The sequence below is a fragment of the Accipiter gentilis genome, chromosome 4 (genome assembly GCF_929443795.1).
Source record: "Accipiter gentilis chromosome 4, bAccGen1.1, whole genome shotgun sequence".
Taxonomy (NCBI): Eukaryota; Metazoa; Chordata; class Aves; order Accipitriformes; family Accipitridae; genus Astur; species Astur gentilis.
The window spans coordinates 25463230-25488349 of record NC_064883.1 but is presented as its reverse complement, the minus strand read 5'-3'; the positions used below and the strand labels follow the sequence as shown (position 1 = coordinate 25488349).

Genomic DNA, 25120 nt, shown 5'->3' with positions numbered 1-25120 from the left:
AGCATTCTTGGAGTAGGTCTATTAGCTAGGATTTGGTATGAATACAGTGGCAGCCACAGCTTTCCTTCAGAAATCTAGCTGCAGGAGGGGAATTTGGAATCACAAACCTAAGAGGAAACGAACTTTGAGAAGGAAAAGCATCACGCCAGGGTGTACAAAAGAAGTTTGTACTTTTCACTGTGAAAGTTTGTGAATTTTCCTTTTCACTGATAGGGGATCAAGATGGGGGCAAATGCAGATTATAACCAGTATTTCTTAGAACAAGTTTGGGGTTTTGGGTTTTTTCCACTAAGCTGTTATTACTACTAAAATCAAGCTATTATCATAAATAGCAAAAAACTATTCACACAACACATTCACTTCTTCACTTGCAGAGCTCACTCGCAGACAATCACTCATAGCTACCTGGTTGGAGCCGTGTTTGGAAGCTAATCCCAGCTGTATACTCAGCTGCAGAGAGCCATACTGGCACTCCAGGAGACTCTTGGGAGATGTCTGCAAAATCCCTCAGGCTGTCGTACTCTTCATTATCAGATAGCAGCCACTGCTGTCCTGGATGTGGTCCATGTTACACAATCCTCTGCTGATGCTTGTGTGCACTAGTTGCCTTGTACAGTCCCAGCAAACTCTTGGTTCAGTTCTCGCAGATGCAACAGGACTACTAGTCTATACAGCTTATCAGTCCTTGGAAACTTTCACAAACTAATTTCTTATTAGGCACCTTTCCCGTCTTTGGTCTATTGTTTTCTGGTAACCGTTTCTCTAGCCAAGCCTATAGATCCTGTAGAACCAACTCAGACAGAAGGGTCCTTTATGGCAATTGTTACAATGGTGGATTAATCTTTTTGATCTGCTCAGTGTTGTTAGGATCTCACCCGAAACACCTCATCCACTGGTGCAATGTACTGTCAGAAGGGCCTATGTACCATAGAGCAGGGTCTAGAAGGGAACAGCAGAGATTACAGATCTAGATGTAGCCAGTGAAGTAAAAAGGGAAGAACTAGTGTTGCTATTGGAAAACATGGAGAGGAGACGTGACAAGAGCTATCAAATATACAAGAATCTGTCTCAGAAACTGCTAGAGCGGTACAGCACATAAGTAGTCTTAAATTAGACCACTTTCATTAGATGTTTATTAGGGTAAACTTCAAAATGTCAGAGATAAAGAAGCAATGAGGCACATGTTTCACAGAATGGTAAAGACAAATAGCTACTGCTGTTTAAGAACATGCTAGACTAGGAAAAGTGGATGGTCATTTGTGTATAGAAATTTTAAAACCCCATCCCTCCTTCCATTATTTTTACTTTTATGATAAATTGTTCTGTTTAAAAAGACACACAAACTTTTACTTAGAACCAGCCTTTTAATACCCATTTAGTGAACCAACATAGAATAAAAACTTATTTACATGTATTTCATACACACGCAAATATTTTAATTTAAACACAATTAAAATCTGTCAAAAGATTAAAATATCAAAAAATATCAAATTAAATAAGGACATTCTCTGGACTAAGAGCTTTGAGTCATTTGATTGTTTACATTTGGCATAAAATACACTGGAAGAGTAAAAAAAAAAAACCACCTATATGTGAGCCAACTGTATATTTTTAGGGTTTATGAAACCAGAGAATATACCAGTAGACCAGTATGACATGCAGTGCTATCAGCCTCATCATGATGGAAGTCTGGAATGATACTGAAAGAATTAAGCCAGACTTGGACAGGGGGGATTTCATTAGAAATTAGAAAAGGCTTTCGAATGTTAAGTTTCATTAGGCTTTGAAAAAATGGCCTAAAAAGTTATGAAATCATCTTCACTGGTATTGGAGATTTCAAGAATAAATTTTATGTTATTTTTTCAGGTATGAATTAAGTATAACTCATCCCGCCTATTCCCCCCTTTTTGCAGAATCCTGTGAGATAGCTATTCTAGTATTTAAATGATAAACTATTTCTATTCACAATACATTCCAACCTCTTATTATACTTGATCTTTCAATGCTTATGTTACAGAATTATAGCAGAAGAAAAACGATTTACACTTTCCTTTCTATCAGTCATATAGAGAGGAGGAAAATGTGTTAATTCAGGTACTACAGGCAACCCGAAGGGTTTCTGTGGGTGCCTCAGGAGCAGAAGGAAGCTGTGGACCCACAGCACTGGAGCAGGCTGCCTGGCTGAGGCAGGGAGCTGGTCCTGCTTTGAGCAGGGACCTGTGCCAGGTGAGCTTGGAAGTCCCATCCAGCCTGTGCAATTTGACAGTCTGCGCTGGAGATTGGGGTGGCATTTTCAGGATATCTACAGATCTGGATATACTTTTTGGAGTGTGCTAAGGAGCATATTCTCATGGTTGCCTGTGCTGACCATGGTTCTTCTTGTGCCTAAAGGTGATGCTGGACCCATGCAGAAACTGGAACTGCCGGGGTGTTCACTTACACAGCATGTGTATGCTCAGCAGTCCTCCCAGGTACTACAGTTTGTGAGCAGATCTCTGGATCTGCCTTGCAAGATGGCTTGTTCCTGCTAGTACAGAAAGCAGGAAGCATCCTGTGCAAAATGAACTAGAATTTCCATGGGAGAAAATTGCTTTGCCTTAAGAATTCTTGTATTCCAGTGCTTTAATTCCTTTCAAAATCAGGCCCAAGATTACCCTGCTTATCAAACTGTTGCCTGCTCATTTTCTTCAATATTGGTTACAAGACAATTTGATTCATGAGTTCCAGGATCAGCATCACCACGGTATATGGCATTGTCAAAACTGGCTGTAACTGTTTGTCGATCGCGTCTTTTTTTATAGAAAAAATAGAATGTAAGGCCAGTTCCTGTTAGCAGAAGGAAGATCAGTATAACAATCATCCCACCTAAACTATTCGCAGACGAAGAAGCAGCTTCATTTTTTGATGCTGTGAAAGACAAAACAGAACAAGTACTACAAATGGCCACAGACTGCTATTGCGTATAAGAATCATCTCCCTAAGTAAACCTAGTAAACTCTAAAAGTACTGAACAACCATAACACCAGTTAAAATTGATGCACGTTCTGAATGGACAATGCAAAATCAGGCTCAATCTCTTCTATGTTCCTTTTAAAATGCATTATATTGTGTTACAGTATATCGTTTGTAAAGCAAAAAAAAAAAAAAAAAAAAAAAATCAGTAAGACATCCAATTTCAGAGAATAGCTCTCCTTTTAAATAGTTTTAGAATAAAATCATATGTGACAGTTAAATGTGTATTTAAATGAAACTTTTCTGGAGGCAATTTAACTTGTAAATAATAAACGCCTATAAACTTATTGAAATTTCTGTTGAGCAGGCTTATAAGAAACCAACTTACCTTTATTGACAGGTGAATCGTGGGTTGGCTCAACTTCAATAACTATAAAATTAATATATATATATATTATAGACAGTTTGCAAGCAACCATTCAAAGATTAAATAAATACTGCATATATAATTTTTACTTTGCATTCCTATGAAATTTTAAATAATTATAGAATCATAGAATGGCTTGGGTTGGAAGGGACCTTAAAGACCATCTAGTTCCAACCCCCCTGCCATGGGCAGGGACACCTTCCACTAGACCAGGTTGCTCAAAGCCCCATCCAACCTGGCCTTGAACGCTTCCAGGGATGGGGCATCCGCAACCTCTCTGGGCAACCTGTTCCAGTGTCTCACCACCCTCGTAGTGAAGAACTTCTTCCTTATGTCTAATCTAAATCTGCCCTCTTTCAGTTTAAAACTGTTAGCCCTTGTCCTATCACTACACTCCCAGATAAAGAGTCCCTCCCCATCTTTCCTGTAGGTCCCCTTTAAGTACTAGAAGGCTGCTATAAGGTCTCCCCAGAGCCTTCTCTTCTGCAGGCTGAACAACCCCAACTGTCTCAGCCTGTCTTCATAGGGGAGGTGCTCCAGCCCTCTGATCATCTTCATGGCCCTCCTCTGGACCCACTTGAGTAGGTCCATGTCTTTCTTATGCTGGGGCCCCCAGAGCTGAACACAGTACATGGACATGAAAAATATATGAAAACATTTTCCCTGACAATTCAGGCTGTATCCATCAAATATTTCGGTTAAAAAAATTTGTTAAAAAAAAACCCAGCCACACTGTTGCCTCACTATTAATTGCTTTGAACACTTTTTTTTTTTGGTAGGGAGACAGATGTTCAAAGTTTTTACACTTCCACAGTGTAAGGCTTCACACTTCACACTGAAGAACTCAATTTTTTACACTTGCAAAAGTGAAAAACACATTTGTACTTAACAGCATTTAAGCTGTATTTTTAGGCAACTTCCTTTTCCTCCTTCCATTGTTTGTGGAGTATGATTCAGTTAATTGCTTGCAGGTCTGGCTGGCTGGGCCCTACAAAGCTCATGGATGACTCTATTGCCAACCTGCCAACACGTGGAGATCCACAAGCTGGATACTCAATTGGTTCCACCTTGCATCTATTAAATTTGTGCAAGGGATCTGTTTGCCAGTGGCAAATCTGCCCTATTTCATGCTGTCTCCCAGTTGATGTGTGCCAACACAGCTGAATCCATGTGTATACAGTGACTCACACTAGCTGCATGTGTGCAGATTTACATCCTTCACGCTTTATGCAACACTGCTGTGAACACAAGAGAGACTCGCACCAGCCTGTGACACATTCAGATTTCACATGGGTTGACATCCAAAAAAACACAGGGTCACAAGGAACCATTAGAAATGAAATGTACTATGCTGTTTGGTTGTCTTGGCATGTCTCCCTATGCCTGTGTCAGCAGAGAAATTAAGTGGGCCCTACTGCCCACCCTCACTTGACGCTTTCTGCTTGGTCATCCAGCAGATCCCAGCACACTTCACTGGTACCGACCCCACTGGCAGCACCTACCTTCTTTTTTTGCAGGAGCTCAGTGGCTTTGCACTGCTGTCCCTTAGCTTAGCTATCAGGATAGTGTCTGCCTTTTTTCTCAGCACTAGTTTGGTCATCTATTCATCATCTACTGCCCCTTGCACTCTAACCATAATGACTATGAAAATTTTCTCCGCACTCTCAACGGGTGATACGTTCTCCCCTACCCCAGGGTACAGCAATGCCAAGAAATCAATGCTTTTAAACTGAGAGGAGGAACCAGTGACTCAGGTTATTCTCCAGCATTATTTCTCATTGTCCTTAACAGAAGTTACTCTCGGCTTTAATGCAGATGCACATGCATCAGGATCAATGCATAAAGTGTACCCAGGGCATAAGCAGTTTGGCTTGGTGTATATTGACCACTACTTCTAAAATAAACCAGTGCACAGAAATTCAGAACTTACTTTTTGGGATTTTGCAAATAAAATTCTGGTCAACAGAGCAGTAATAGTTCCTCCAGGTTCCACTTGAGACATCCATGTCAACACAGTGTTCATCAAAAATTACTGTAGGCTCTCCTTTCTCCCAGTTGACAAATTCTACCGCACTTCTGTCTGTCCACAGCCATTCCCCTAAAATTAAAGTATTACCTAGTGAGTGAATGAAGTAGGAATCATTTTTAGTCTACTGGGCACAACGACATCAGATAGGAAATTTATTAGTTGATTAAATTAGCATCACAGAGGCCTCATTTCTCATTCTTTTAACAGCCAGAGGTATTCAGATAGGAGTGTACCAAACATAAATGCTCACAAAGTTAACTCCACTAGCCTTCAGGACCTTGGCTGTCAGTGATGTAAGGAAGACGTGCCCAGGCTACCCGAGGACTTTTAACTGAAGCTTATGCCCAGGACTCACCTGTGCCTGGGAGCCCTAAGAAAAACAGAGCACCTGTGTAAGCCATGCTCTGCAGTTCAAGGATCCAGACTGGTCAGGAAATTTTCTTTATGCGAGTATCCAATATCAGTGAACAGCTGCTTTATTACAGCTAGATTAATCAATTATCTTTGCAGACTAAATAGGGTCTCTTTAATAATAACTCCCTGCTCATGTCCTGCTGTGGCCCATCAAGTAGGAATAATTGCCATCTCTGTTCGCTTGGGTTGTGCTTTCATGGCAGCACATCCTGATATAACTCACAACTGCCTCAATGCCACCTCCTCTGTTCCCCCATCTGCAGGTGCACTTTCTTCTTGCCTCTGCTTGCACTGCATGTAGCAGTGTAGCGGGCCAGATCAGGAACAAATTGCTGCTTTTGTGCTGTTACTTTTCAGCTAGAACAGATGAACCTGGCCCACCATGCAACAAGGTGCCTGCCATTGCTGGTGGTGAGGGACAGGGACTTGGGCAGCCATGGCCAAAACCGCTCACTGCAGCCCAGTCTAGACTCACTCTGGAGATGGACTTTCAAAGTCTGCCATGAAAAACAGGCTTCAGAATTAAAACGACATAGAAAACAGGATCAAATCTGCAGTTAAAAAAGGAAAAAAAGCTGAAATATTTTTGGATTAAAATAAAAAGTTCTACCAAAATATTTATTAAAAAACCCTGAAATTTAGATTAAGAAATATTGCTAGGCAGCTCATATGAGCTGCTATCCTCTGAGTTGTTTAGAAATAAATTTCAATCTGAGGCTGCCTCACCTTTTAATTACAAGACAACACTTTTCTTAAAGGACTAACACTGGTTAAATGTCAAGCAACTTGAGTTAAAAAAAGCAACAGGAAACATTTTAATCAACTGCTGCAGTGCTGAGCTCAAACCTTTTACACACCAAAATATACTTTAATTACAGTAAAGATACAAAAAGTGTAGACCTCTTGGTTGTTTATGTTTTAAGTATTGTAGCAGAAAAGCTATTAAACGTTTAACAGTTTATTTCTCTGTGATTATTTAATATTTAGTATGTTAGTATTAGTATTTAGTATGTTAGTGTCATTTAGTATTCTCTCTGTTTATATAGTATTTATTTTCATCTCAGTATGCATTGTGAAATAATTACCATCAATATTTTTGAACAATCCTATCCAAAACTTTCTGAAGTCACTTGCAAGTGGAGACAAATAAAGTAAGAGAAAGTTCATTTCAGCTGAATCTTCTATGGAAACCAGAGAAGCACCTAAAAATATCAATTTTCCATTAGAAATTAATTATCTCAGTAAACTATCATGACATGTTTCATGATCAGCTTTTTCATATAGTAGAAATGCTTGATAATAAGTTTACATTAGGTGTAGCTTATAATTGATATACATACACACACATATCTATGCATTATCTCTTGGTTCTGGATTAAAAAAACCAAACACACAAACAAACTGTAAAATATCCTAATAAAAAAAGGCAGTTACCCATCTGGATACACGTCATGGAAGCATCAGGCCAGCTTTCCTCAGAACTGGTGTGAACATAGTAGCAATGACCACGGAAGGGAATCCAAGACCTACCATGCTTCGGTTCAGGACACTTCCCAGGAAGCTGTGGTGGTTCACTAGGAATTAACTCTATTAAGAAGACACACACATTTCAGTGGGGTCTTAAAAGCCAAGGGAAACCTGTACTTCTGCACCACACAGCAGCCCTCCCAGTCTGACAGCGATTCCAGGAAAAGGAACATCCCATAGACTTAACTAATGATAAAAGAGTGAACTAAACATGGTAAGCTAGTAATAAATTATACTGGTTGGAGCTGGTTCTCCAATCTGCTAAAGAAGACTTGCACCAGTCTAACTGCAACTGTCTTCGGCAAGGCAATTTTTTACTTTAAACTTGTGAAACAGAATGAGGAACGAGTTGGTATATATACAGGATCTTGACACCACCACTACAAGCCAGTGGCTTGTGCCCAGCCAGTTTGTAGAAGGTCAGTCAGAGAAGCTGTCTGTACCTGCCCTTGTACACACATCCAGAACTATGTAAAAGTAAAATTAGTAGCCTCTTGCATCGCCTGATTAAAGCCAAAGCAGAGCTTAAATGAATATAAAATTTGCCGTGAAGTATGATGCAGAGATCATAAATTTCATATCTAATTTAAAATATGTTTGAAAATTGGGTGCAATATTTGAGCTCTAAAGTTTCTCAGCAGAAGCTTCCCAGGATCTTATAACAAATATAAATTAATCAATTCAGCTGCTACACTGACAGAAATTTCTTATCTCTCAAAATTACAAAAGATACTTTTAAATGTAAAAATATATCATTAATATAGCTAGGCTAAAGTTGATCAATTCTGCAGTTCTTGACAAACAATGATGCAGAAAAGAACTATTGCATGTGGCATGAAATATTGCAGTTGTCTTTATGATGTGCATGTGTTGACTGGCCTGTGACATGAAATGTCTGGAAATCACTCAAGACAGACTGGATCTGGGATTTTTTTCTTAACAAAAACAGTAGCTCATCACAAGGCATACACCATCGATCACAATCTTTGCATATGTGGAAAAGCTAAATTAAAATAAAGCCATTGATTTAAATTCCAGCCTCCCAAATCTCATTTCTCCCATTCACAACCTACCATCAGATTGTTTACAGAGAGAAAAAAATGTTTCGTTGCAAGATGCTGTCTTCCAAAAACCATCCAAATCTAAATAGACACAGGCTGTGTTCTTATTTGGTTCTCCACTGGCCCAGTTATGATACCTGCTCCTCCTTCTATCTGACCACACGTAATGGCCGCGAGTCTAAAAGCAAATGACAATAAAGATTATGTCACATACAAGCATTAGACTGAAAGAACATTAAGATTGCACTTGAAGGTAAGTAAAAATTAGGAAAAATCAGAATCATGTTTTCTCACACAAAATTAATTTGTCCTCTGTCATGAATACATAACAGCCTGGTCCAGACTTCCACTCTCCACAACAGTTAGGGCAGTGGTCCTACAGACGTTCATTTGGTACGCAACCTGCATTATTCAATCCACATCATCTATCTCATGCACTAAATGGGCAAAGAGCCTTGCGGTAACAAATGCGAATATATAGTTGAAGACTTTACCAAAGGAGTCCACATATACACACAGATCAAATAAAGATTGCAGATAAACTATTGTTAGCATTCCTCTAACACAGGCTTCTCGATATATTCAGAAAGCAAATAGAAAAAGCAGATGTTCCACTGGAGAGATGAATACTGATGACGTTTTTCATGGAGCACACGCCACAGACTTCTGCCACCCATGCTAACAGGGCTTGTGATAGGTTTCTAGTTCTTGCAAGGACCAGCTACTGGAGAAGAGCTAAGCATGTATTTTTTCAGTGGAATTCACCACTATTTGCAGAGGATGACCAACATTAGTCACATTCGTGGCTCCTGTCAACCCGTCCTGCACAGCCTAGCCCCTTCTTCCTGTGAGCATTGGAGGCAGCTCCCATCCAGTTTTTTGTGCCAGTTCCTTTCCTGTCCTTTTTCCTTTTAAGTCCTTGACCACGTTTCATCCCAGCTTTCCATCTAATCCTGGTTTCCCAGTGTCTGCTCTCACTGAAGTACAGCTCCAGCTCCTCTCACCTCAGCACCTGTGCCCTCTCTCAGTCCTGTGTCCCACCAAGCTCCAACTCTACCTCTCTCCTCTTGATTTCCTCACAAGTCCTGTTCCACAGATACCCAGCTACATCATCCAGCTGCATGGTTTTTTTACATGTCTCTAATAGATGCTTCCCCTTTCAGACCTTTACACGCTTTGCTGACTGACTTTGTTGGCAGTTTTTCACAAAGCACTGGCTTCAGCTCCAAAAACCAGCCTAAGGTGTCCCCGTTGCCAGAGGCCTGCTCCCGCCTCTGTGCTGCACCTTGGCATTTCCCCTGTTGTCCAGCACAAGCTCTTGTAGTGCTAGGCTGTGAATTAAAACAAAACTTAACATAACCTCGCAAATAAAGAACTATTTTTAATCCCAGTTGTTTCCATGGTGTGCTTCAGAAAGAGCAATGCTCCCCCACATGAGCGTGTGGTAGATGGTGGTGTAGGAAGTGGAAACTCCATAGCCATTTCTACCGCTGAAGCCACTGTCTACTGCAGCTACATCCTTGGTGACCTTTGGAATGTGGACTATGGCAGTTCTCACTTACATTATGGCCAAACATTTAGACATGTAAAACCCCTGAAGCCAGGTACCTCAGCAAAGTTTTGATGCCTGCCACGTATTCACAGGTCTGACCAATTGCACTCACGTGGAAGCAAACAGCACCCACAGCAGTGGATCCTGTCAACCTCCGAGCAAGAAATATGGTTCACCTATGCCGATCTAGGGTAGCGGCATGATTGTCCCAAGCATTTGATGGACTCACCGTGTTGCTGTTAAGACCGATCCATGCAGGCTCCCCATGCTTTAACATCTGTAACCACAGGTAAGATTCAGCATAAGGGTCCAAAACGCTGGCAAGCTCTGCAAACTGGTCTCTGCAGTTCTTCTCTGCTTCTTCCCAGACCATTTTGTAGTTGATGACTGCATAGCGGTCATTACCATAATTGTTAAAGCCAAACATCGGAACTATGGGTTGGGAGTTTTGCAGTTTGGGGTCTGTAATGAACAAACAAACAAAAAGAAGTCAAATGCATTATATTGGCTAGACATATAACACTGAGAGAAGATCTAGTGTACTGGAGTAGTCAATTAAGAGAGGCTGGAATAACAAATTAACATGTGTCCCAACTATCACTGCAGTGATGAAAGTCATGTTTTCACGTTCTGTGACAAAATTTTCTAATTCTTGTCAGAATGACCTTTTAGCATAAATATCCGTATTGCCTCCAGGAACATGCCTTGCAAGCTCTAGACCTTTCCAAAGCACACTGTAACAATGTAGGGCATTAAAGGGAACAATTTCTCCACTTTTTCCATGATACATGGGCATCTGTTGTATTTCTAACAAGGAACAGGGTACAGTAAGCATGCCATGAGCAAGCAGAGGGATACAACTGCTGTTGATGAAACTGCCTGAGTAAGACTGTAAAGGAAATCAAGCAGGGCAGATTTTCAAAATAAAGAAGTTGCACTGCTTTTAAGTATAACAGTAGAATTTCAGTTTTGAAGAATTTACCCATATAAAGACAAAGCACTGTTCTGTCCCTCTCCCACCTGATTGCCAAAAATAGTAAAATACGTAATGATCCATAGATTTTATTTTTATTTTTTTTTTTACTGGTCTGGTCCTTAAAATAGGAAAGGTTAAGAGTTTTTCTCCAAAAAATAAAATGTGTGCTCATTTGTTAAAATGGTCCGTAGTGCATGTGATACTGTCAGATTAATTTCAGTTAAAATAGGGAAAGTCACTTTTAACACCAGTTTGATACAACCACAATAAATCAGCTGTACTAGAAAGTGGTGAAAGAAAACTCACCAGAATTTTTCTGGCATATGTAGCTTTTGCTTGTTTTACATTCTTGATCTTTCCATTTCCCTGCCTGTTCAATAGGGTTCTTCATCATAAAGACACAGTCATCCTACAGGGGAAATGAGATTAACAAGAAAAACGTTTATAGATAGGAAATATTCCTGCTCCTGCTGGATATACAGGCTCACCTATCACACGCAGGCACACACAGATGAATAATATGAAGGTCATATATATGAACTCATACAAGCAATGTCAGGAGCAGTAATATGACAACAAGCATTTACAATTCAGCCCTAGGAAAGTTTGTACTTGGATGATGGACAGAGTTGTAAAGCACAGCGCAGAGGCAGGAAGAAGCGTGTGGGACTAGCTGTACGTACATAATCTCTGTGCACGCACATGTGTGAGCGTGTGTGTGTGCAGGTAGAGACGCGTGTGCTAAGTCTGGCCGACAGGACATTTCAGCTCTGTTGCTGTTTTCCTGGAGGTTATAGGGAAACTCTCCTCAGCACTGAAGCTTGCCTGGAGAGCTGAAATCCTCCTCCCGCCCTGATCCGGCACTGGGATCCAAAGCTGTCACCTCAGTGCAGCAACATAGCGGTAGAGATCAGAAACAACCTTTTGGGGCGGACACTTCCCAAACCCTTTCCACTGCAGTGTGGGCTCTTTATCTTCTGCCTTTTCCTCCCACAGCATGAGAAGACACTGCTTGACTTTCTGCAGCAGGAGGCAGCCGCTCTCCCCACCTAATACCAGCCTGACCTCATGCTACCTTCAAACCCCTCAGGGGCAGTAGCCCAGGTCTTGGCTGCAAGTGAGGGAAGGTGTATGTGGAGCAACGTGTGCAGGGAAATTGGCATAGCCTTCTGCAGAAAGCATATGCATGTGTGAGATGTGGAAGCAAAACCCAGCTCTAGCCTCGATGGCAGCAGAGGTCGGACATCACATAGCTTTTTCCCATTTTAGCTGCACTTAAAGCAATTCTGTTATCAAAAAGGGAGAAACCCGGTAAAGCTTGCACAGGAGTACTGAGGTAGTACTATCAAGTCCAGTATTCTACATTAGCCATTTTACAGTTATTGAACAACACTCGGGTTTGTCTTGCAATTAAACAGAAAATGGCTCCGCAGTGCTGAAAGGTTCAAAGTGTGCAAAAGAGATCTTTCAAAAGGAAGATTTGATAGAAGGTATAGAGGGAGAAGATAAAAATAAGAAAGGAAGTCTCCAGAGTCTCCTCCTTTTGAGTATTTTGGTCAACGCATTTATCTTAATAAGCTCAGTGCCAAGATATGCAAATATACAGTTATCTAAGTATTTTCATCCAGTCTAAATAACATTCACGGTATCCCAAAATTATACAGTTACTGCTATGCTGTGGTTTATCTGAGTCTCCTGGTCAGTCATTGTAAAGTGAGCAAAATGCTCATGTGCCTGAGTTTTGCATAATGTTTCCAAACATCTGCCTGGATTCATAACAAAAAATTCATGACAAAATACAAAGTTGAAAAAAATGTGTGATGGTAGATCTCCTGCATATTTACTCCACTTTCAAAAGCAACAAGATCACTAAAAATCTTTAGAAAGCAAACTTTACAGGAAATACAGTTGTAGCTATATACAATCACCTACCAAAGTTATAATGTTTGAGTGATAACCAGAAATTAATGTTTACCTTACTATAATAACTTCGGGAACCTTTCGCCCAATTTGTATAGTAAACTGGGCTTCCATCTGTCCATAAGTATGTGTGCTCCTGATTTATGTCATTCAGTCCAATCCAAGCATCAGTTGCAGTATTTTTTAAGAGGGACATGAGGAAAGCTGAAGGAAAAAAAAAAAAAAGATTGTACAAGGAGGGAAACTGAATGTACCTTTCCCCAACAGTGCAGACTCTAGAGTGCCTGGAACCAGGATGATGAGTTTTGTTTTTCTCTTTTTAATAACATGATAATCTTCTCATAAAAATTAAAAAGAATAGCTAGTCATCTGATGTTAAAAGTCTGAAAAAGTATTTACAAACACAAGGATGGGCAAATTTTGATACCTAAAATTGTGTTCAACATTTTTAAGGAATTTATGTGTACCCCCTTCTGTGTTGTTAATCATCTGAGGAAGAGGGGAAAATATTTTAAATGTATTACGGAAATTAACATGAGTACTCTACACCTTGGCACATAGAAAATGAGTCTGCAGACTGTGCATTCCATTTTCTTCTTTGGTAACTTCTTTGTTAACCAGACTTACTAACTTGGTTTCTAAATAGGCGTAACACAAATAAAACTACTTATTAACCAAGTATATATATCCTGAGACCTCAGCTTTTTGGAAGGCCAGATGCTGTTTTGCTTAGCTCCTGCCTAGACTGACTTTCCACTAAAAGACTGTCCTTCGACTGTCCTTGCTCTACTATAGAAAAAGCATAAACCACAAGCACTGACGGTGTGAGCTAGGCGATGGTCTGTGTGCAGCCCTCAGGACGACTACATTTCCTGAACAAACACGAGGCCTCGCTAAAAAACCTGCAACATGCTGAACAGCAAGACCAGCAGGCTGAGGTCCAGCAGAGCAAGGGGAACAGGCTGAAGTCGGGACTTCAGCACTGGAGCCTACTGCTGCCTGAGGTTGCATCCTCCACTGACACCCACAGCATTTGGCTCAGCAGCTAGGTGCATGGTGATTTGGTTTGGACGTTACTCCCTTTGTGTGCTATTTTTACATGTACGCTTTAAAAAATCAAAATATGAACATTTTATTATACGACAAGCCCCTAATACAAAATCTTAATATTTGAACAGTATGAATTACATTGTACATCCCATATTAGACACAGAGCTACGATTTAAGAAGTTAATCAAGACACTAAAACCTCTGCATTTTTCAAAAGGTGCAATTTCTCATTCGACATAACTTGATATTGATATGGCATAAATAATAGCATATATTGCAGAAGTTATAACATCTGTTTTAATCTGTTTATCAGGAATTACTTGATGTCTCATCCAGCATCAAAATGTTAGTACTTTATACCTTGTGTTTCCTTTTTTGATATAGTAGCCAGGTTTCCTCCAAAATTAATACAATTGTTCCGTGCAGCATGCCATGTCAATGTATCATTTTCATTAAAGCCAAATTCTTTGAAACACTGAAAAAGAGAAGTGTGCCAAATTGGTAACTGGATGGCATTTTAATTTCCAATTAAAACACCTCTGTTTGTACCAAACAAGATAAACTGGGTATTTTAAGCAAAAAAAGGAGATTAACTGATATAATAACCCTTTCTATCTTACCTTTAGGTCTTTATGAAAGAGAAGACCTGTGCTAGAAAACTAGCATAAACCCCAATATTTTAGCATGCACTTAGAAGAAGGAATATGTCAGTCTAATGATTTCAGTAGAAATCATGTTAAAGCTTCTGAGCACGCTTCTGAGGTGTGACTTTGTGGGAGGAATGCCTAAGAAGACCTCAGAAAACAAACAAGGATAAGACATGTTATTGAAGCTAAGCATCTCGGCTTCTGTTGCCCTGTTTGTCATACCAGCTTTGATTATCACAGGATAATCACAGAAAGAGAATGATTCCGATTCTACAAAGAAACCCAGGTATTTACCATTTCTTGTAATATGATCTATGAGATTTAACCAAGATGTCATTAGCAGCTTTGCCAGAGTCAAGCAATGTAAATGTGTTGATTAAAGGATGCAACTGAAAAGTTAATCAGGCAATTTGGGGGGAAAAGTTGAGCAAAAGGGAGGTAGCTCCATGACAGTCAGAAGTGGTGTCTAAACACTCAGAAAGGAGTCAAGGATGGAACCTCTGGGAACTCCTTTTCCAGGAGGTGAGGAAGAGGCAGACATTTTAACCTTGAGAGAGAGCTATGGAAGAAATGGAAGAAACCCTAAGTTTGTGACTCTTTTCCCCAGGGCTGAGAAAGGGGAGGAAAGAGGAGGCAGTAGCCAGTGTGTCTCAAACAAAGGAGCTCTATCAGAGTGAGGTCATATTTCGGCTTAGCCAAAGGAAAGAGAGACAGAGCTAGACGAGGCAATGTAACCAAGGATTATCTTCATTGCTAGCTGTATTCTCAACAGTGTACACTCTTGTTTTATAGCTTTTATAGCTTCATTGATGACAATCTATGGATTTTAAATACATGCACTCTCTCATCCTGAAATTTTGTCTTTTGAGAAGGCAAAGAGTGATATTCCATAATAAAGTGTGGTGAAGCTTATAATTGAATTACTTAACAACCTTAACAGGTATTTGATTATATAAAAACCTGATAAATTTGCTCAAGGGAAGGTGCCTTAGTGACTTGAGAGCTGGTGCATAGCAGGCAAGAGACGAATAATTGTCCAGGCAACATGTGACAGCCAGATAAGCCTAGCACAGTAAACAAGAACATATAACATCTCCACGCAAGGAAAATTGCTCAGCCAACTTTTGCAACATTAAACATTAGCAAAAATATAAGATGAAGCTTTCTTCTGGTATGTCTCATGACCTCTCGCTGTCGTGGATTAACCCCAGCCAGCAACTAAGCACCACACAGCCGCTCACTCACTCCCCTCCATCCAGTGGGATGGGGGAGAAAATCGTGAAAAAAGAAGTAAAACTCGTGGGTTGAGATAAGAACGGTTTAATAGAACAGAAAAGAAGAAACTAATAATGATAATGATAACACTAATAAAATGACAACAGTAGTAATAAAAGGATTGGAATGTACAAATGATGCGCAGGGCAATTGCTCACCACCTGCCGACCGACACCCAGCCAGTCCCCGAGCGGCGATTCCCCGCCCCCACTGCCCAGTTCCTATACTAGATGGGACATCCCATGGTATGGAATACACCGTTGGCCAGTTTGGGTCAGGTGCCCTGGCTGTGTCCTGTGCCAACTTCTTGTGCCCCTCCAGCTTTCTCGCTGGCTGGGCATGAGAAGCTGAAAAATCCTTGACTTTAGTCTAAACACTACTGAGCAACAACAGAAAACATCAGTGTGTTATCAACATTCTTCGCATACTGAACTCAAAACATAACACTGTACCAGCTACTAGGAAGACAGTTAGCTCTATCCCAGCTGAAACCAGAACACTTGCATAACAGCTGTGATCGCAACAGAGGCTGTAATTGCTATTTCAGGAATCGTATTTTTAGTCTTTAAATACACACAGTCAGAACATACATTGTGATAACTGAAAACCCTGCTACAGCTGAAAAACTGAACCAAAGATGGCTGTTATTCTGCTTTTCTTAAAATACAATATACTGACACTTCATACTGCACCTTGTTATCAAAGAGGAACCAGTCTTGTGGACACCCGCCCTTTGGTGGTGGTGAAGTGGGAGCAATTGTTGGACGAACAGTATTGTTAAGCCTTTCACAGATGAATAACTCAACACTGCCACAGTTGAGATCATTCCATGTACCTGAAAGCAAATTAGAATAAAAGGAAAACTAAATGCAACTGAGACTAGGATAAAAAGTCTCCTTTCCTAAAGCAAATCTATTGCAGGAAGTAGAACTGATAACAATATTTGTATTTATCTCCCCAGAAATAATGAGTATTTTTTATGTATGTTCCTTGGAAATATTCAGGTTTCCAGCAAAATTCAAAATACAAATATTTTGTCTGAGAACAGAAATATTTCAATATTGAAAACCCATAGCATTGCCAAAGGGGAGCTTTAGTTCAAGTGCTTAATTCACCTCTCTCAGATCTTTAAGAACTCTAGGATCACTCTGTCTATATAAGGTACTTGGGCCTTGTTACCTTACTACCTAAGTCTTATAGTCTTCTGGGTATATTTCTCCCTGTAGGAGTGTGATGTAAGAAGGTAACATTAACATCACCATCCCTGTTTTATAGATCAGGAATGAATAAGAAAATGGCATTCATTTCATTAGCTGCAGACAGTTACAAGGTAGCTATCAACAGCAAAGCTAATAAGAGTGTTTAATGGAGATATTGTCATTATAATTCAGTGAAGTTAACACATAATTCATCTTATCTTAAAGAAAATCTCCAAAACAGGACATAGCATTTACTCCCCAAAGTTGTCCACTTCCTTCCATTGACCTCTAACAGACCCTACAAAGATCACCTCAGCTTTAGATTTTGACGAAAAATGTTTAAAGTAGAAGAGTTTAACTGCTCCAAATGAGACTAAATGCTTGGCTATGGTAAGCACAGTTATTTCCAACTTGCTGTATTAAAGGATATTTGTATTTATTTTAATTAAAATAGTGTATAACATTGTGTAGTAATAATCAAACCATGCCCAAGCCCTAGATTTTTAGGAACTGCACAAGTGATAACGGACAGCTGATGTCTTTGGGAGGTAGTCATAAAATGGGCAGAGATTAGAGGAAAAACAATACTGACTCTATCTACAGATGGTCTGATACTTAACTGATTTGTTCATGTTGAAATTTTCTGACAAAGCTAGGAATCAAATTGCAGATGTAATCCAATGTGTTAGCTACACAGATCTGAACTTTTAAAAAGTGCATAAATGGAAGAAGACAACATGATTTATTTTCCTATGCTTTTTAAACAGTCTATCAAACATCAGCCTGCTCAGTATTATAACTTACCCACCCTTGCACATGCAGCCCTCCCAAGCCTATGCCACACCATGCAGACTGAATGTTGTCACAGCACCCACCTGTTTGGGTATACATGACCACACAGTTTTCATCGTTATTTGCAAAATTGGGTTCGTTTGGAGCCCAGGCAACATAGTTCACTGGAGTTCCATCCATCCATCTGAAAGAAGTCATTTGGGGGCATAATAATTTGCAGTTGAATTAGTTAATATTTCTTTGAAAAGGACATATTAGAGTTTCCTATATTCTAGCTGACAAACACATGTTCTCTGCTAAAAGAAAAACAAGAGCTTCCACTCAGTATTAGTAAAAAATATCATTATGTCAACTGTCTACACTGCTGACCTGGACCACATCTGAACTAATGGTCTCAACTGGTGGTCCCAGCTTTTCTTGATTTCTGAGCATTGATGGCCTACAGGAAACAGACCAGTGTAATACTGGACCTGGCTTTCCCTGGAGCACAGAAACAGAAATACGAGCCTAGTTTAGTAATTTCCTGGGTCTAAAAGCAATAATATAAAATCTCATAGGGTAAGAGAGAGCCTTGAACCATCTACTGGGGACCACTGGGAACCATTTTGTTAAATAAAGAAAGTCTTTAATACTATCCAGCTATTACTTTCAGTTGTGCAACAATCATTTCCTAGTTTGGTGATTCACAAATTTATTCTCAAAAAGTAGCCAAGAAAAAAGTGAAAAATCCTTAGTGTGCTGCAAGGAGAAGGGTCAAGTGGAGAATCTGCCAAGAGTGAGAGCCTTCAGACAACATCAGCTCCAGGGCAATTTAGAGTTTTGGAGACTAAGCAACTGTATATATGTTTTTGCAAGTAAAATACAAATATGGAATTCAAAGAGGATGCCTAGCTGTTCCCACTTGCAAATCTTCCTGAGCCAAATAGGAAAACACAGTACACAATAAACCAGGAGTAATAATATAAAGACAAATAGTAGCATCATCATCCAACAGGAAGGAGGATGAAACTAGTGAGGAAGCAAGGGAGAATTGGACAACCAACAATGTTTTCTGAGCAGTGGATGTGATGTAGAAAGCAGAAGCTCCAGGAGATGAAACTATCCAGTCTCTCCGGCTTGTGGCCAAGAAAGACATCCAGAGGCAAAAGAAGAAAGACTGTGATGAAGAGGCTGAAACTCATCTGACCAAGCTTCAAATCCCAGGAGAAGACACTAGAAAAGGCGGGGGGGGGGGGGGGGGGGGGGGGGCAAAGTGGGGACGAGAGAAGAGTACCACATGAGAAATACATCTGTAACTCATCTAAGGCTCCAAGGAAGGTTTAGTACATTCCCAGAGAACTTTGTTTCCAAAGACATTTGTAGAAACATAATGACTCTATGTAGCCTGGAGCTGTCCTGCCCTGGCCTCTAACGGTACAACCACCTGGAAATTACCTTCCAGACAAGGGCTCTCCAGTATTGATATTTCACCTTTAAAAACCACCATGATGCCCCTCACTGCAGGTTTTAAGGGTTCTTTTTCTTTGATCATTTTAATAGTCAGTAATGTCTGCAAGTACCATCTGGAACATCCTAGAGACCTCCAACCAAATTTATCTTTCATCTAACAAGGAAAAGGGGATGACACTGCACTGACTGTGAGGGAACATCTCAGCCACACAATACAAAAGCAGAGTATACAACCAAAAGAAGGGGAAATAAATAGTGCAAATATTATGGAAGAAGTGCTCCCCTGAGGAGCAGAATCATATTTCAAAACTTTATGTCAAAGCATAGCTGTAGACAAATTTTATTAGTCATTGAACTTCAACAGTCTCTTAGAGAGCCATGCTACATATTCATTTTATGAGTCTGACAAATTTCACTTGTTTTTACTTACCCGAATGTCCTGTCAAGGCTCACACTTAAGCCAATATAGAAGTTATTTCCCCAGTCTTTATAGAAAGTCTAAAACACAAAAAAATAGAATTTTAATGAGCTGTAAGAAAATAGATTTTGAACAAAATAAGCAAGATCTCAAAAAACACTTTAGTTGCAGTTGTACAATTGCATAGTATGCAACGTGCAAGAAGTTGCTGGGATTATGTGCCTGAACTACTAAATGAAATATTTTCCTCCAATTTCCAGTATTTAAATTTAAAAACAAAAAAAAAGGAGAATGGGATGAAAAAGAAATGGAGCAAAAAGCTATGTTAAGAAGGTAAGAACAACCTCTTAAGCAAGCTATAAAATAAAGCAATATTTTTAAGAGTTTTAGGAAAGCATAGTTAGAATTTGCCAAAAGGCTACAAATAAATGGTGGGCTTTAGTACTTAGTCATGTGGAGGAAAGGATGGAATCACATTTGGTTTTAATACTATGAAACTATTTCCAAAAAGAGTATATCACCATGAGGTTATTCTCTTCCTATTAGAAAATATTCTGGGTTAAACCTTTTACTGAAAATCTGAAATCTGTTTTGGCAAAAAAAAAAGGGAACATCTTTTCTTGAATTCTGTGAAGAGAATGAGTTGGAAAACAAAACATACTCAGTAACTGTAGCTTTCAGCTAAACAGAGCAAGGTTTTCAAAAGTTGCACCCTGAGAGTGTTCTTGAAAAGAGGGTGAGGGTTTGTCTATATGTAGCAATGTATGAAAATAATGATTATGGTAAAGCTCCTAAGTAGAAAAGCCCATGAAAGGTGGCACTGATGTTTTTTATGATGGGGACTACTTTCTACTATTTCACAAGCCAGCTGAAAAAGGTGCCTCAGTACAGGACAGAATGGTGCATTTTTGAATTAAAACATGTTTCTTACATATTTCCAGAGAAAATTTTTTTCACTTTCACTCTCAATGACAGCGAGATCACCACCATTCTTCTTGCAAAAGTTCCTGGCTTTTTCCATAGGCATTGGTTCCTTGCTGAAGTAGTACTCCTTGTGATTATATATTATCCAGTCATCTTCACTAACAATATATTCATAATCTGCAAGGTAAAACATTAAGCAGTTTGTGATAGAAATTAACATCATTATATGTTAATTTATTTCTGTTATTGGAAGTACAAGACTTACCGAATGTGGAAGTAGGCTCTGGTTTCAGTGACGCTCCTGCAATGTAAATCAGCATCTGAGTATATTATGTTTCTCAGACATCTCTCAATTAAATATATTTATACAGTTGTTAGCATTTTAATTCCAAGGAATAAAATTAATCATAAGGGTTACTCAATATGCATATTTTTGTCACAGAATTTCTCAGAATATCTGAAAAAAAGGTGTTACACTCAGCAAAATACAATGTTACAGCTGATCACAAGTTAAGTTTACAGAAGCTATGCACAACTTTAGGCTGCTGGATTTCACTTAGTCAATATCCCAAACTTACATGTGTATCCCATGGATGAATTCATAGTTTTCAACTGCTTTTATTTAAATTAAAATGTATTAAGTGTTTCATTGTGCTTGATGGCACAGCTGGCTCTAATACATGCAGAGAGTGCGATCTGACCTGGAAAGGATGTCCTTATCTGTCTCAAGGAAGAAAGTAATCCTACCTTTTTTTATTTGGCAAACATAGTCCTGCATATGTTCACAGAATAAATCATTCCACTTCATATTATTGTAGCCATTAAACACGCCACATTTTTCATTTCCATCATAATTGTTTGGTTCTCCATTTGCCCATTTTTCAAAATTTACCTATAGTAGAAACACAGCCTTGTTACTATTTTCCTTTTAAAGTGAAATGACTGTCTCATATCATCCTGTTAAAGAAGAATGTACTTCATTTGATTTCATGGTCTGTCTTGCGCTTTGGTGCCAGACCTTGTAAGGAGAAGGACATGACCCTTGCATAGCATAATGATTCATCTGTGTATTTATAAGCCATGTTAGTAAGCCAAGAAGTTATTGCCCTCTTTGTTATCAGGAGAGATTAAGTTGTCCTGTCAAGCTTTAGAAAGAAGTATCTAAGTACCACCCTCTGACCCCTGGGCTGGTTATCCTGCTCTGATGTTTCAACCTATGACAATCCATCAGTGCTGCCATATGGACTTGGGCCTTGCAGACCTTGATCTACTTAAGATGGTGAGGGCAACAAAGCCTAGCTCATGCAGACACACAAAATTATTTCTAACAGTAAATGACAAATGGGAATATAGAGATTAATACAACCACATTTGCTTAGATCGAGAGATATTCCGTCACCTTTGGCGTTACTTCATTAATCTAAATGTCATACTGTTATCTATAACTATGAACTATCAAAAGATAAAAACTAATTCCTAGAGTGTAATTGGGTAGTAAAGACTTAAGGTCACTTGCAGCTTGTATAGGAGGACTTGTGACAGCTGTCTGCCAAGACATACATCAAAAATTAGACAGAAATCTGGAACAATAAACTATTTACTCACTGGTGAGCCATCACTCCATATAAATCCACTGTCGGAGTCCAAAGCACTTAAACCCATCCAGTAAGATAGGTGAAGATAATCTCTCTTTCTGAATGATTACAAATATAGACAATGAGACACAGTGTGAAACAGAGAAGGAGAATGTATATCATTACATTATTCTCAGTGTTTTGATGCTTGAAATATCATTTGAGATAGTTATCATTCAATTGCCATGTGGGGGAAAACACCCTGGCACTGCATGTGGCAGGAATCAGTGAAACACAGAGCTTCATGGGAAAGATCACAGGTGTCATGAGTCCACAAATACCAAGTTAAATGAAAATATATTTTAAGGTCTTGGTTCCACCAAATAGCTTAGGCATCCAAATTCAGACCTGTCTATCCTCATAGGCTTAATTTAAACTTTTATATAAGCACATCAGTAGGTCAGGTTTTCCTTAGTCTCCCAATTTTTCCCCTTAACTAAGGAAGAAAAGCAGCACAAACTATTCCTTTAATCAAGAGTATTTCATCTACTGATCAACTACAAATGAGCTAAAAAGATCAGTGTTATTTCTTTGAACTAAACTCAGTTGAAACCAATTTTAGTGATCCTTCTTTCATTTTTGTGTATGCTCAGGCTACTTCAATGCATAGCACCGCCTTCCCAGAGACCTGCCAAAAAAACCCTTTTTCTCACCTCTTTCTACCCATTTCCTTCTGCAACTTTGCAAAGATATACACCATCTTTGCAACGTAGAAACTCATCACCAGAAATCCCTTATGTCTTTCAGAAAGGTAATTTTAAAATGTTTGGGTTTTTTCCTATATTTAAACAATGGACTGTGCAGATACTTACAAGCCAGCTATTAGGTTTTGTTCTTCTTCACTGTGGATACATGCCAAATCTCCTCCAATGGCTCTGCAAAAATCTCGTGCACCAAACCATGTTTGCATTTTCTCCCTTCCTCCCTGAAAAATCTATAAAAAGCAAACAATTGAATACTGTGCTGGGTATTACAGAAATTTAGAAACAGAATTCTGGGCTTCTATCTTTCTTCTGGTCTCTTGGTCTCTGGTTTTTTCACTTCCTATTTAATTGTACAACCATAAGCCTGTGGTCATCTATCAAATTTAATTTTTATTAAATTATTTAAGTATTATTATTAAAGCAACTTTGCTTTTCCTGTCATCTCAGAGTCCCTGTGACTCCAGACTTCAGTTCAACCTATATACAGCACTTTCCAGCACTTCCCAGCCACACCACCTGGGGATGGCTGGTGACATGTTACCACAGACTGCCTATCAGGTAGGCAGGGTAAAATCCACCTTCCATGCATACATGAAACTTATTCTCATTTGAAATGACAAGCGTTTGCATTCAGCAATTAAACACCTACTTTGAAGCAGGAGCTGCTCTGAGGAATGGATTGCCATCCTTCTGGGCATGACGGGAGAGGGGTCGTCGCTGGAGGAGGAGGGGGGGTCACTCCCTCCACCAGCTGCTTGCAGAGAAACATGTTTGTTTCTTCACAGTTCAAAATATCCCATAATCCAGCTGAAGTTCCTGTTATCATGGCCACGCAGCCTGACTCCCTTCCTTCATGAAACATAAAATTTTTAAACCTTATTGATAAATGGCTGCATCTTCCCAAAGTATATGCTACTTAAGAGCACCTGCCCCCGCTGTGTTTGGATGCCAATAACTCACAGTAGCTCACATGCATTTCAATTAAATCATAAAAAGCAATTTTATCAAATTCCTTTTACATCATACTATGAATCACTTATCAAAACCATCAGACAACAAAGAGAAATGATACCAACAGACACATGCAGTCCCAGGTGGTCTACTGGAAGGAGTTACCACGATCCCTCATTTAATCTCCTTTACACAAGTGGAAAGTTGCACTGTCGTTTCTGCCACTTTATGACAGAAGAGCTTCTAAACCACTATTTAGCTTTCAAACCCTCACTTCTTGGGTCCCCAGAGCAGAAGCTCGGTGGCCCCTGTGGCACCTACCAGGCATTCCTGTGTTCCAGTGAGTGAAGGTGACCGCATCTCCACTGGCCCACCTGAACATTCCCTGCTCCTCCGTGTCTGAGAGACCAATCCAGAAATACTTTGCTGGGTTGAATCCAATTACAGAAGTCAAAAAAGCTTGTTCGTATCTGTGAAGAATAAGTACCAAACTGATGTATCTCATTTTATCTAATTTGTTCATTTCTCCAAATAGCTCACGGTAGCAAATCTGGTAAAGTTAAGGTGATTTGTTAATACGTGGGAAAAGATAAGGATGGATTGAAGCAACGGTAATGTCTCACTTCTATAGTTCTAATTGTCATATAAATTAAGTTTTCTTTTATATTTTGGTAATGTAAATCATGTTTAGAATTCAGAGTGATTCTATTCTTTTGTACTGCACAATGAACAACGCAAGCCAAACAATACTTGTGTTGATGCATATATGTTACTCATTCATATAAATAAGGGCTACAGTGTTTTTCTGAGCTTTATGGTAAGGTCTAGATCTTTAAATCTTGTTACTCTGGGGAAAAAAATCTACTTTTATTGTAAAAGGGGTAAATTTCCAGATCCACTTGTTGCTGAAAAGCTCAAATGCAGAAGAAATAAATAGTTTCATGTTTATCTGTTTATCATTGGTTCAATAAGTTTTAAAACAATCTGGCAATTTGGGGTTGTTGGGGGGGTTGACTCATTTTTTTAATTCCTGGGGTCAACAACAGTGTAGGTGTGCAGTAACAATGGCTTGAATGTTTGTATTGATGACATGCAAGCCCCTCGTGTATTTTGCAATACTTCTTCAGTTCTACCGCAGATTTTCCAGCAAAGGAGTAGTATCACACTAGACACTATGAGTAACTGTGAAGTAAGAAGGGATTTGTGTTCGGCCCTTCCA

The 25120-nt window shown here is 39.4% G+C and overlaps 1 protein-coding gene across 2 annotated transcripts in view; it reads right to left on the bottom strand.

Moving 5' to 3' along the window:
• Window positions 1–1365: 1365 nt before the first annotated feature.
• LOC126037848 (macrophage mannose receptor 1-like) overlaps window positions 1366–25120 on the bottom strand; it is a 33752-nt gene continuing 9997 nt past the window's right edge. Inside the window, exons 11-30 of one of the 2 annotated variants that reach the window (XM_049798720.1) lie at window positions 24223–24371; window positions 23600–23799; window positions 23059–23180; window positions 22218–22305; window positions 21360–21504; window positions 20878–20913; window positions 20620–20789; window positions 19701–19768; window positions 17905–18005; window positions 16523–16665; window positions 14269–14383; window positions 12914–13062; window positions 11245–11347; window positions 10192–10424; window positions 8423–8588; window positions 7257–7409; window positions 6908–7024; window positions 5310–5477; window positions 3341–3382; window positions 1366–2907 (exon numbers count right to left, since the gene is read on the bottom strand). In XM_049798720.1, coding sequence (XP_049654677.1) covers window positions 2663–2907; window positions 3341–3382; window positions 5310–5477; window positions 6908–7024; window positions 7257–7409; window positions 8423–8588; window positions 10192–10424; window positions 11245–11347; window positions 12914–13062; window positions 14269–14383; window positions 16523–16665; window positions 17905–18005; window positions 19701–19768; window positions 20620–20789; window positions 20878–20913; window positions 21360–21504; window positions 22218–22305; window positions 23059–23180; window positions 23600–23799; window positions 24223–24371 — 2713 coding nt within the window. In that variant the 3' untranslated portion in view covers window positions 1366–2662. The remainder of the gene's footprint in view (window positions 2908–3340; window positions 3383–5309; window positions 5478–6907; window positions 7025–7256; window positions 7410–8422; window positions 8589–10191; window positions 10425–11244; window positions 11348–12913; window positions 13063–14268; window positions 14384–16522; window positions 16666–17904; window positions 18006–19700; window positions 19769–20619; window positions 20790–20877; window positions 20914–21359; window positions 21505–22217; window positions 22306–23058; window positions 23181–23599; window positions 23800–24222; window positions 24372–25120) is intronic. The other variant, XM_049798722.1, reaches the window with a different exon arrangement.